General features: G+C 26.5%; 3 protein-coding genes across 3 annotated transcripts; 1 reads left to right on the plus strand and 2 right to left on the minus strand.

Moving 5' to 3' along the window:
• Positions 1-68: 68 nt before the first annotated feature.
• LOC122856016 (DNA-directed RNA polymerase II subunit RPB3) lies at positions 69-1279 on the minus strand. Its single transcript, XM_044157768.1, has 4 exons — positions 1098-1279; positions 674-1023; positions 390-596; positions 69-304 (listed from the first exon to the last, which is right to left on the minus strand). Exons 1-4 carry the CDS (start codon positions 1181-1183, stop codon positions 120-122), a joined length of 828 nt encoding a protein of 275 aa, XP_044013703.1. The 5' UTR covers positions 1184-1279; the 3' UTR covers positions 69-119.
• A 141-nt stretch (positions 1280-1420) lies between these two features.
• Positions 1421-3245, minus strand: LOC122856018 (reticulocalbin-2). Its single transcript, XM_044157770.1, has 3 exons — positions 2795-3245; positions 2118-2721; positions 1421-2038 (listed from the first exon to the last, which is right to left on the minus strand). The coding sequence occupies exons 1-3, from the start codon at positions 3000-3002 to the stop codon at positions 1867-1869; spliced, it is 984 nt and encodes a 327-aa protein (XP_044013705.1). The 5' UTR covers positions 3003-3245; the 3' UTR covers positions 1421-1866.
• A 7666-nt stretch (positions 3246-10911) lies between these two features.
• Positions 10912-14850, plus strand: LOC122856019 (cAMP-dependent protein kinase catalytic subunit 3). Its single transcript, XM_044157771.1, has 5 exons — positions 10912-13001; positions 13293-13455; positions 13523-13786; positions 13873-14203; positions 14276-14850. The coding sequence occupies exons 1-5, from the start codon at positions 12911-12913 to the stop codon at positions 14420-14422; spliced, it is 996 nt and encodes a 331-aa protein (XP_044013706.1). The 5' UTR covers positions 10912-12910; the 3' UTR covers positions 14423-14850.
• Positions 14851-14860: the final 10 nt, after the last annotated feature.

The raw sequence follows: 14860 nt of genomic DNA on the forward strand, positions 1-14860 counted from the left end.
TTTTGCCAACTGTTGAATTTAAAAATAACTATATGAAATTTATTATTATTATTATTCTTTATTATTATTATTATTATTATTATTGATACATGTTAAAATTTAAAATTTAAATTTTTTTATTAATGATGAATGCTGAGTGCATCACTTTGAACTTCATGACTCAATTGAGTTTGTAAATTTGATAATTTATTTTTTAATGCAGCTATGCCCATCATGACAATATTTTCTGGTTTTAATGCACCAGAACTTTCAACATTGAAAAAATATTTATTTGGCTTGGCCTCCCAATTGAATGGTGCTTCATCTGTCAAATGTAAAATTAAAATTATAAAAAATAATTTACACAAGTAATATAGGTAGGTATATAAAATAAATATGATAAATGTTACATTGATCTTCTTCGAGCTCAGTGTATTCAGATTTTGGCCATTCATCTGGTTTTGGAAATAATGTATGACGCATTGAATTATCAGGATCATATTCAAAGCTAACACTTGCTGTTGGATTCCATTTAGCATGTTCTTTTCCAAATCCTTTTTTAGCAAATGCTCGTAATTTTAATTCTTGTCCTTTTCTCAATTTAACAATTAAAATTTCTAAAATTTAAAATTAATTTATTGTTATTATTATTTGTGCAAATAAAAATAATAAAATATATAATAATAAAAATTACCATCATTTTCACCATAGTCACTGTCATCTTCTTTGTGTCTTGATGTTACAGGCAATACTCTTGGATCACTTGATATTAAATCAGCTGTTGTTATTAATCGTGTTTTGTCTTCACTGCATTTAACATCAAGTGTAAATTCAACACTGCATTCTTGACATGAATCCATACATGAACAATCTCTGGTGTATTGAATTTTATCAACAACATCATCACTTATAAGTGGTATCATGCCAATTCTGTGAGCTAAAAATTCATCACTCAATACTGTTGAATTTGCCTCAAGTTGAATCCAATCAATAGCAATTGTTGGTGTTTCAGCAATAAATACACGTCTCATACTATTTGCAACACTAAAATAAAATTAATAACATTATTAAAATATAACAAAATTTAAACAATAATAAAAACAACATAAACAACTAACCTTAATTCTGTATCTTCAACTTGAAATTTAACAGTCTCCTCTGTTAATTCAGTTATATGAACAGATGGTTGATTTGCATATGGCATTTTGATTTAATTTATTATTAAAATAATAAATTTACTTGATTTTTATTTATTTATTTATTTGTATAAACAACGATATATGACCGGTTAATATTTGTTTTCTATGAAATGAATTATGAAAATGGCAAAATGCATTTATTTATTTACATATAATAAGTGTGTATTGGTGTGTCATTATCTACAGTTTGTGTGCAAACATAAAAGTTCCTAGAATATCAAGAGGTAAATAAATCAAAATAATTTTATTAATTTATTAATTTATTTATTTATTATCACACTCAACATTTATACATTTAAAAAAAAAATTATAATAAATAATCAATAATAATAGTAGTAGAAAAATTAATTGATACTATATTATTATTATTATTATTATTATTATTTGTCATTTTGATTTTTGGCTAGACTTTTAAATGATTAAAATAAAATTATTACTAACATAATAATATCAAAACATTAATTAAAAGAGAAAAAAAAAAAAAAATGTTAATGTTATTTATGGCACCATCATTATTTTGTGCATTAAGTTATTTTGTTTTTTTTTTTTTTTTGGCTATATGTATAGGTATATATAATAATAATACAATATTTTATTATTATTAATGAAAAAAAATTAAGAAAAAAAAAAAACAATTTGTAATAAATCTCACCATATTTTTATTATATTGTCAATGAGATATATTAAATTAAAGTTCATCAGCAAATCTTTCAATGTCATGTAAATAGTCGCCATAATCAGTTGCTTCACTGCCAACAAAAACATCATGATGCTCAAGTACCTCATCAAAAGATAGACGATTGTCATGGTCATCGTCAGATGCAGCAAATAAATGATCCACCTCATCAGTTGCCAAATCACTAAAAATAATAATAATATAATATTATTTTTGTTAATAATAATAAATCAACAACTAGTAGACAAAATATTAAAACATACTCATTACTTGGCACCAGCCATGATAATATTTCTGATGCTTCTAATTTGCCATCATTATTTTTATCAAGATCATTGTCAAATTTATCTTTTTCAGCCAATAGCCATTCTTTGTCTTCATCTCTAGCTCTATCACCTAAATATTCTTGAAAACTTATAAATTTATCATTATCAGTGTCTTTTTCTTCTAATGATTGTTCAAGCAGCAATGGATACATTCTTGGTGATTCTTCTGGATGACTGTATGCTTTAAATTCTTCAGTATCAAGATAACCATCATTATTTAAATCAGCAAGTTTAAATGTTGCTTTATCATCACTAACAAGTTTTTCATCAATAGCTAAATCTTCAGGATCAGAGCCATATGTATCATGTAATATTTCTTCCCAACTTATTTTACCATCATCATTTGTATCAGCATCTTGAAGACGATCAAGTGATTCTTCAGCAGATAACATACTAAATGAACGTAATATCCATGCTTTTAATTCATTTCTTTCAATATAATTATCACCATCTAAATCCATTTTTTCTAATAATATTTTAAGTCGTTTTTTTGATTCATCAATTGGAAGATGATCAAATTCTTCAGCCTCCTTGACACTACCTTTACATAAAATAAAATTAATACTTATAGATAGTAATTATTACAAATTAAAATTACAATTTAAATATCTAACCAATAATTGCTTCATGATCAAATTCTTGATGATGATTTCCATCAGTAAAATGATCACGATCTCTAGGACTAAATGCACCATCTTGAGTTCTTTCATTGCTTCCAACTTTTTGTTGATGAGTATGAATATGAGCTGCTTGGCATTTTGTCAATATTTCCACCGATGATATTACTGACATAACAATTAATATTTTCTGAATAATCAACATTTTTTTTATCCAACTTGATTTATTTATGCAACACAATCTTGACAGATTAAACTTATTTATTTATATTCATCAAGATGTAAATATTTTTTTGTTATTAAATTCAAATATACTTGATTGTATAATTTTATAACTTTTGAAAAAACAAAATATTAATAATAATAATAATAATAAAGTGAAACTTGATTTGTTTATTTATTTATTTTTAATTGCTGGTACAACATCCAGAGCAATCCAGATTCTAGGGACTTGTTGTGACTCTCTCTCTCTTTATTTCTAGAACATCTTGAATATTATTCGTTGAAACATCGAAATTGCCTGACCAATTGAAAATTGACAAATATACTATTTTTCTTTTTCAAAAATAAAATAAATGCAGCAGCAGCAACAACAACAACAACAACAACAACAACAATCACAAATACAAACAATATAACAATAAAAATATCATTATTTGGAATAAAAATTAAAATATAACAACAAAGCAAAAAAAATTAAAATATATATTTAGAAAAAAAATTAAAATATAACAACTTAATTAGCTTATATTGTTTATAATTAAAAAAAAAACATCTCAACGTAGAAACAATATATAAAATGAAATTTTTAAATTTAGCACAAATTATTGTTATTTTATTTTAATATATAATTATATATTTATTTATTAAAAATTAATTAATTTATTGCATGTGAAGGAAAAAAAAAAAAAAAAAGACAAGACATTTTATTTTGACAAGACAAAAACTACATATAGAATATATTATGTATATATATACATAAAGTAACATCCTGTTTTCATTTCTCTCAAATTCAACTTTTAACTTGAACTTAACTTTACTCAAATTTATTTTACAGTCTGATGATTTTATTTTATTTTATTTCAATGTGGCTGGATATATATCTATATATATCTATTTTTGTATGAATAATTTGATACCTCACATAGTTTAAACCAATTTTAAAATGAGATGAGACACTGTTCTATATACGTGCTTCCACATATATTAAAAGGATATAATTTAATTTACAATTTGCATGATTTGCTTTAACTTATATCCAAATATAATATTTCAATTCATCAACAAATAAACATTGTATATTAATTTACACAAACTTGACAACAAAAAAAGAAAAAGAAAAAGAAAAATCATAACAATTAGTTCCACCACTGTTGGATTTTGTATTTATTTATTTATACATTGAGGCAGTTGCTCATTCCTGGAATTTAAATTATGGGAGCTTGACCATTATTTTTTTTATTGCTTGTAATTGTTGTTCTTGGAAATGTAAAAAATATATAATTAACAAATGACAATTAACTTTTAATATTATACATATCTAAATATATATATGGTCTATGAAATTTTTGGTTGACTGGTTGTATTTTATTGAATTCATGGTCAACCATATAGCATTTGTTAAGGCTACAGGTGCATTAACCGAGAATATTATTTTTCTAGCTAGATAGATAAACTGCAGCTTACTGGCGCCCAACACCGTAACGTTATATTTATTTTTTTCACGGAAACTTGCTTCAACTGCTTCAACTGCTGCATGCTGCCAATGATGATGATGATTGCATGACGATGACGAGGGAAAAACGCATCACTCACAGTATGTACTGTTGTTATTATTTTCATTTTCCTTTTTTGAAAATATAAAAATAATGGGCCAAGTTGATTGAACGACAGATGTCCTGATGTTGTCCAGCTCATGTCTCTTGACACGAACATATATATATATACATATATATTTAAAATTATATATACATGTATAAGTATACAGAGAAAAGCTATCCTGTCAATAAATTAATATAGTTATGTCGAAACTTGATTATTATTATATTTATAGAAAAATAAATAAATAAATAATAATAATAATAATGTGAATGAGAATGAGTGTTTGGTATACATATACATATAGCAATTTGTTGATGTTGTTATAAATTATAACAGGTGTTGTGCGCGCACGTTTGTTCCGCAGGTGCCACCGTAAAAAATTACAATATAAGGAATTGCAGGTGCCACCGTCATCATCATCATCCTCCTCGTTGTCGTCAATATCATTTTTATCATAATTTTTCCAACATTGGCAACTAAAGTGCGGGTACAATATACTATTATTATTATTATTATTATTATTGAACAAATAAATATTGAAAAATATATTCATTAGCAGTAAAACAATATATAAAAAAAAATGTAAAATAAAGTCCCATAGTTTTCTGTCACCGGAGCCATGCTTCGATAATTATCGTTTCGCTCTGGCGCTTTTCGTGTACATGCCCCCCACCCCTCACACTCTTTTCAGCCCGCTTAATTTTACTTGAAATATTAATATAAATATTTATTAAATAAATTAAATTAAATATTTCAATTAATAATTAAAAAGCTTCATGTTAATTAAAAAACAAAAAAGCATTTTTATATATGCAAGTATTTTAGTAATATGTATATGAATATTATGGTATATATATTTTATTATTTTTTAGGAAATAACATGTAAGATTAAGGAAAATAAAAAGATGAATGTGTATATATAATAATATAATAAATGGAAATAGATGTAGAGAATCAGTCTTGCAGAGTGCCGCTGTTAACGCATCACACTATGACTAATTACGAGCAAGTGACTGAAGAAGAAAAGTATATACGCATACATATACATATATATATGCGATTGACTGACTGACTGACTGTGTGGGAACCATATACACACACGTGTGTCATTTACATAATAATTTATTTAAATTATATTGAAAAAAAAATTAAATAAAATAACAACAAGTAGTATTACAACACATGCGTGCAACATACATATATATATAAAATAAAAGAAAAGATTTTATTTGTTGTAATCATCATTAAGGATTTTCCATGCACCGATTCGTATAAGGGATATAGCAAGTGTTACCGGTAGGTTGAACCAACTAAGCAACAAGCCAACAAGCCAACAACCAAGCAACCAAGCGCTCCACTAACTTTTAAAGCATCGCCGTGAGTACGCTGACCTCGGTGGTGAACCAAGTGCTGGTAAATTCAACGGTGCGCAACGAGACGTTTTTACTTTACTCAATAGAATCACCGCGGCATCGTTCATGCTACTTGTAATATATATAGTATACTTTTATTATTTCCACGCGATATCTATATTTTTTTTTTCATTGTATATTTATTCTACATCTATCTATTTAATGTATACATTGTATTTAATTTGTTGAACGACACAAAACCACCGGAATTTTTATTAATTTATATTGCCCTTGGTTTCTATGAGAAAATTTATCTCAAGGCATTCGCTCTCTTCACAATCGATTATCGTGACCGAGTAAAATTTTACAAATCTATTGAACTGTATCGTTTCGTTGAGTCATCATTTTTTTTTTTTTTTTTTCTTCGAACAATAACAACAATTGGAGAAATAAAAAGAAACAACAAAGAAATTCCGATTGATTGTTTTTCAATTAAAACATTTATACATATTGGTTTATAAACTGGTGTACAAGGTTTTGTGGGAAAATTAAACCACCGGAAAACTGAAAAAAAAAAAAAATATATGTTTTTCAAAGTCATTTTTTTTTTTGCTTTTATGAAAATCCATGAGCACCTGCTTGCAGGCCTTTGTTAGACCCACACACACACAGGCATATACATACAGGTTATATAATACATGCATGTGCGTTTTCAAATATATCATTAATATTATTCTATACGCTCTGCATGATCTAACATATTTTCATCAATAATATTTTATACATCACATGCGGTGGCGGCAAGGGCAACGGCGGTCACGTGGATGCATCAAAAGATATATTATATTTATATTTTGAATCAAAACTAGATAATGTTTTACTACGTCATCTAACTCGTCATTTTACTTAAATAATAATAATAATAATAATCATCATCATCATCATTCCAGAGCCAAAATTAAATATATTTTATTTCTTTTCAAATAAAAGAATACGATCAATCTCCATTTTTCATAATATAATATAATATATAAATGAAATGATAAAAAATACAAACGATGGTAAAAAAAGAAAAAAAAGAAACAAAAAGAATAGAATAGAAATAAAAAATAAAAAATAAATACGTGGCTAAAGTGTTAAAATATGAATATAATGCTTATTTCATAAGGTAACTGTTATTTTGTTGGTCGCGACAAAGGAACATTATTGTATATATAGCATATTTCAACGCACAAACTTGTCTTGTAAGCTTTAATTTTTTATATACATATATACTATATGTATACTAATACTACTACAACAACTGGCATTTGCCATCATCATTATCATCATCATCATCATCAGCAACCAGGTTACTTGTCTTTTTCGTATTTTGTATTATTTTATTTTATATTATTTTATTAATTCAATTCTATTCTATTCATCTATGTCGTGAGAGTTACTCATATATTTATATATGTATATATATATAATAATTGAAGCATGTATATTACAAATTAATCATCATCATCATCTTGAGTTTTTTGCATTTATACATGATGATGGCGTTGCAAACAATAAATATAAAATATATTATATAGTAGTAAATATTTTTGTGTGCATACTTGTACTTGTTGTACATACCTGTTGGAGTTTGTCATTAAGTTTAATTGTTGTGGTGCATAATTCAAGTGTGACTCTGGCATTTAGTATGCACCACGGTCATTGTAACTCTTTGGCTTGAAGAAAAAGATGAGTAAAGTGAACATCCCTTTGCTGGGCCATATAGTAATGTTATCATCATCATCATCATTGGCCAGTCAGCTTGGTTGTTCAGCTTGGTTGACTGTATAGCAGCAATAGCAACAGCAACAGCAACACACAATAATATACAATTTAATATATATGTGTTTGTTGCAGGTATATATATATAAAATATAATGTAAAAAAAAAAAAAAACAGGTAAGGTATATTGTATGCTCTCTCAACGGACCGCTGGGCACTTCCTCCACTTTTTAATACCACCACCACCACCATCACCACCACTTGTATCTTGTTGATGGGGCCACACTCAACTCGGCAAAAGATGCCAGGTTTTATTATTACGAGGTGAGCACAGTTTAGTATAAAGCAACCTGGCGACTTGGCAGGCAGTTCATGGTCTTGTACCTGCTTGGTTTAATATATATATATATATTTTAATATCTACCTGCCAGTTTGATTGTTGGTTGGTTGGTTGGTTGCGGCTGCATCAGCTACACATTATTATAGCAGCAGCATATTGTAGATTCATCAGTTTGCTAACGTCATTCGGTCCAACCGGTTCAAAAAACAAAGTAGATTGTCCGACTGACCGCCTTATTTGTTAATATATTATTATCAACTCGTTTGTGTTTTTTTTTATTTTTATTACATCTACATTGTTTTAATATTTTAATATTTTATTATTAAAAAACATGCCTTCACATATATATTATAATATGCGAGCATTAACATCGGGTCGATGTACTTACGTGACGCAATATATATCGAGGTCATTCGGAGGAAAAGAAAACTTTTTTTTTTTTTTTTTTTTAACTTCAACTATTTGAATAAATTTTTATATATTTTTTTTTTTTAACTTGAAACTCGTGAGAAGATATTTGGAAGTCAAAACACGAAGATGGCTCTGTTGAAAGATGACAGTTTTCTGCGAGACTACGTGCTGAGAGTTTCGAGATCATCATGCAGGATAATATCATTCAGGGTAATGAATATTTATTTATTTATTAAATTATTATTTAACATATGTATGCTTGAACAAGTTAAACTAACAATGTACATATATATCTATTGACTCGACATGATATATTTTATTATAACACACACATGTACACTTTGCATCATTGTGAAATTATTTTAAATTCCCTTCACATGCTTACTTGCTGAATTGCAATCAGCCAACCAACGAAAAACATGATCCGAAGCTGGTCGTATTCCGCGGATAGTATACATATATATTATATATATTTTTATATATTTAATCTCTTTTATTTATATATTCTCAAGTATTTTATTTCTCATTAGAATATATGTACTTTTAAATCACAAATGCCATTCACTCACTCACTCACCTGCAGTATATATTGTGCATTACATGTATTTGTTAAGGTCACACAAGTATTTATCTGAATCACGTATATAATTGAAATTTTAATTTATTTGCTTTTGTATATACTATACTATTATTATTATTATGTAATGTGGTGTGAATAAATATGTATATCAAACCATGTGCATAGTTTTGCTTTGGCTTAAAAAAAACGGAAGTGGATTCACGTACATATACATATATATATATATATATAACATAACATAACATAACATATATATAAGCATATTCCCACAGTCTATACTCTTGGCTGTAGTACAGGTATGAATCAAGGGCGCACCTGCGATATCATGCGAAAAGAGAATAAAGAAAGAGGAAAGAAAAGGAAAAAAAAAAAAAAAAGTCGCGAGGTCACCGGAAACCAGTTTTAGCAGTTGAAGAATTGTCTTGTTCATTTTATTTGAAATTTATTTTTTTTCTCTGTGTATATATTTTAATTATTTATTTATTTATTTATATATAGGAAACAATTAATAATTTAGCATACATTACATAATAATTATATGTATTGAACATAATATATATACATATATACACAAAGAGGAAGAGGAATATTAAAGATAGGCCATTGATCCAGACGAATGAGTCTTTGAGCCTTTCAAAAGGACAAGAACCACAAGAACTCTGCTGATCGATTGGCGTTAGAAATTTGTATATATATATTTATAACTTGCACGTCACGGATCGTGAGAATTGATCCAGAAGAAGCAGAATCAAAAAAAGATTGAATACAAGCATCCATCCATCCATCCATCCATCCAACCAACTGTATACCTGTGCATACCTAAAAAAAAAAAGAAAGAAAATATAAAAAAGAGAAACTACAAAAAAGGGAGGCTCGATGATGGTGAGTATTATTTGATGGTCAGGATGTTTCCGGGAAGAACTGATGATGATGCTGTAAAATACATCTCTATCTATCTATCTATTTATATATATTTATATTAATTTTTTCATAATATTATTATTATGGAAAAAAATTGAATGATAAAAAATATATAAGCTAGAACACTGTCAATGGCACTGGAAGAATTCACGGGGGATTAAGTAACAGTCCCGTGGAGCTCTCGTGTCATACACAGCGATCAGCTAAGCAACTTTATTATATTATTATATTTATTTTATTTAATTTAATATTTAATTTTATATATTGCAGAATACTCAAACAACACTACACGCACAATATAATATAACACATCTTATCGTGATATAATAATTATGTCTATATAGCTTTTTTTTTTTTTTTTTCTTTGATTAATCAACAATGAATTATTTATATTTTTATTTCAGGTACATACAAGTATGCACTGACTCGTTTATTTAATTTATATTATATTTATTCATATATATATAGGTAAAATGCTGAATATAACTTGTTGCCACGCACCTGTTGCCGGGCACTGACCACCTTCATCATCATCATCATCATCATACGTGTAATTGATGTAATGATAATTTAAACAATATTGAATTGTTTAAATTCCAGTCTGGATTATAATCTTTACTTAGAAAAAAAAAGAATTTGTTTACAAGTTGGCATCTTTTAATATAATAAAAATAATAAAAATAATAAAATACATTAAATTAAATTCCAGCTAATTAACGGTAAATTTTATACACATATCTTTATTTATATTTAATTTTATATTGTAAGCAAGCAAGCAATTAGCTCTTTTGTAATATTTTATATATATAGTAATACCTTTTTTACGTGTACAAAAGTCATAAAATAAAAAAAATTACGTATTTTATGGCGAAAAAATCATAGCTTGCTTTAATTATCTACAATTTTTTATATTTTATACAGGTATACATGGCTATACCTAGAATTCTGAATTATATATATAATGATTACTATTATTAATTTTTTTTATATGTATAATAATAAAATATAATTATTTAACAATAGTAAAAGCCACAATACTATATACATGTATAATATAATCATCGTTTTTTCATTGTTTGTGATCAACCATGCAGAAAGCCGGGCTTCCGCTTTCTTTTATTTCATATTATATATATATATATATATATATGTATATAACACGCGTGTATATATGCTTGTTTGTGTTTAACTCAATTTTCAAACATATATATACGACATTATTTTATCGCAAGTATATTCATGATAACAATAATTAATTATTATTAATATTTTTCATGTTGCATACACACACGTGTATTTTTATATATATACCTATATATAAATTGAAATTGAAACATACATGTGGAATAGTTGTTGATGAGTTTTTGGTTGCGGCTGGCTCTACCTAGGGCTCTACTACTTTTATTACTATCGCGACTATTGCTACTGTCATACTACTTGCGTATGAATATATATATATATATATTATTGCTTAAAATAAAAAATATTATTCTTATAAATATCTCGTATAATAATAACAATATATAGTAAAGTTAATGTGTTGATATATACCTGTATAGAATTCAATATATATGATATGCGTGTGGTGTGTATATATATATATAAAAGTACGAGCTGTGTGCATCAGCAGCAACTGGATATAAAAATAGGCTAAAATAATAATAATGATAATAATATGTACATGTAAAAATTAAAGCATCATATTGTAAAATATATGTGTATCGAGTATACATAGAGGGCCAAAAAATCAAAAAGCCAAAAAAATCATAAATATATGATATATTTTTAATAATAATTGAATATAAATTTTTATAAAAAAAAGAGGACAAGTTCAAGTTTATTGGGTGTAACAACATTTATCATATAATAATAATGATAATAATAATAAATAAAAAGTAAATAAGAAAGTAGAATATGAGTAAAGAGAAAAAAAAAAAAAGAAAAAAGAAAGAAAGCTGTTGTTGGAGGGATGTAGATATATATATATACACATGTATACAAGTGAAAAACTTCTAGGAGAGATCTGCAATGTTTTACCAAAGATCTCACCTTTTTTAACATGTACAATTGCAAAATATTAATAAATAAATAATATGATATGCTATTGAATATATAATGAAAAAGATTATAAAATTTGTATTAAAAAAAAAAACGATAATTTTTATAATTTTCATAGTCATTTTATTGAATTTAAATATATATATATTGTACTAATTTAAAATTTAAAACAACCAACGAGACGATGCTCGTCATGTACCAATTTTGCTTTCTTTCGAGTTGCACTGTTGTATGTACATGTATAAATATATGTGTAATATGCTGCTGATGCTGATGCCGATGCTGCTGATGATGATGATGATGTGGGTGAGTGGGTGGGTGGGTGGTTTCATATACATAGTGGGAGAAGTTGTGTACAGCTGGCGTGGAGAGCAGGAATATATTCTTCGGAAAGATAATTTTGCCTGCAACGAGTACAATTTGGTTGTCGAGTTGATTCAGTCGATCGTTTTAATAGCTCTTGTCTATTTATTATTAGTATATTTAACAAAAAAAGGTATAAATCAATTATATATAAACAACAATTTATTAATAAATAAAAAAAAAAAGAGGGGATAAACACGTGTCGTCAAAATTAATCATCATCAGGCAAAAAACAGTTTCAGTCAGTCAGTCAGTCAGTCAGCCAGTCAGCCAGTCAACCAGTGTGTGTTATGATACTTACGGAAGTTAAAATCTAAAAATATCCATCCAACTTTGGCACGTTTTAGTCCGTTGAACTTATTACACGCATCTATATAATATATATTATAACCACGTGTAATTTTTAATTATCATTTATTTATTGATATATTCATTTGATTGAGAAAAAAAAAAAAACAAAAGAAAATCAACAAATATAATATAATAAATTTATTAATATTTAAATGTCTGGTGAAGGCACATCGGATGAAGAAGGCTCTCAAGAAGATTCCATTAATTATGACATTGATGATATGGAAATTATTAAAACCATTGGTAAGTTTTTATTAGCATATATGTATATTTAGAAAAAAAATAAAATAATAATAATAATAATATTAACAACAATTATTGGTTAATATAATAAATATATATAAATATATAAATATATATATGCAGATAGATGATGCCATCAGCCATCACGCACTCACCAATTTGAATTATTTATTTTTAGTTGAGCACAAATTTAAACTTTTATATATGTAGACTATGACATAGTGACTGGAATAAAAATAAATATCTTGCAAAATAATAATTTATTTTATTTTATTTTATTTATTATTACAGGAACTGGTACATTTGGAAGAGTTGTTCTTTGTAGACATCAAGGAAATCATGTGGCTTTAAAAATTTTATCAATGCTTGATGTTATACGATTGAAACAGGTTGAACATGTCAAAAATGAAATATCAATATTAAAAGAAGTCAAACATCCATTTATTGTTAACATGTTGGTATTATTTTATATGCATTTATACATATATAGTAATAATGTTATATTAATTATTTAAATATAGGCTTTGGAGTGGTCGAGATGAGGCAAGAGTATACATGCTTTTGGAATTTGTTGCTGGAGGTGAATTATTTTCTTATCTTCGTGCAGCTGGAAGATTTTCAACTCCAACAAGTGCATTTTATGCTGCTGAAATTGTTTGTGCATTGGAATATCTTCATTCAAAACACATTGTTTATAGAGATTTGAAGCCAGAAAATTTATTACTCGACAGTCAAGGTCATCTCAAGATCACAGACTTTGGTTTTTCTAAAAAATTGACTGATCGGTAAGTAAGAAAATTATTTAATGCAAACAGATGTGTGCAGTCTTTGACGTACATAAAACTTTGGCTTTTATTAATATTTAATATAGAACATGGACATTATGTGGTACACCAGAATATTTAGCACCAGAAATAATACAAAGCAAAGGACATAATAAAGCTGTTGATTGGTGGGCATTGGGTGTATTAATATACGAAATGTTGGCTGGATATCCACCATTTTTTGATGATAATCCATTTGGTATTTATGAAAAAATACTTGGAGGAAGAATTGAATGGCCAAAACATGTTGATCCAATTGTTAAAGATTTAATTAAAAAATTATTAGTTGCTGATAGAACTAAAAGAATTGGTAACATGAGACAAGGAGCTGAAGATGTTAAACGACATCGTTGGTTTAAACTCATTGATTGGTCACTAGTTAGTATTAAATAATATAAATATTTAAAAAATTAAATTAAATTAAATTAAATGTTTATTCATATTATCTAGGTACCTAGAAGAGCATTAACACCACCAATAAGACCACAAGTAAAAACACCTGGTGATGCTAGTTGTTTTGATGATTATCCAGAAACAGATTGGAGATCTCAACCATCTTTACCTCCTGAACAATTGGCACTTTTTCAAGACTTTTAATATTCATGCAATATCTACATATTATATCAGTTGGATAGTATATAATGAATTATAATTTAATTATTGTTTTTTCTATTATTTGTAAATACGCGTATTATTATTATTTATTATATTATAGTAATTTGTTGCAGAGATTAAAAAATTTATTTGTTAAATTGGCTATTTGATTATTTTTTATTTTGTACAAATATAAATTAATAAATATTTTCATCATCAACCGCTGGTAAATAATCAGTAATTTTCTTCTTTAACGCGTTTATTTTGTTGTTGTTATATATATTTATTGAAAAAAAAAAAAAAATCATCATATATACGGAAATCATATATAAAATAATAAAAGTTTATCGATTATTATTTTTGGCCTTGACACGAGTTGTATAATATTATTATTAGACCAAATAAAATCAATTTATTTTATATATAAACAATATTATATTA

The sequence above is a fragment of the Aphidius gifuensis genome, linkage group LG4 (genome assembly GCF_014905175.1).
Source record: "Aphidius gifuensis isolate YNYX2018 linkage group LG4, ASM1490517v1, whole genome shotgun sequence".
Classification (NCBI taxonomy): domain Eukaryota; kingdom Metazoa; phylum Arthropoda; class Insecta; order Hymenoptera; family Braconidae; genus Aphidius; species Aphidius gifuensis.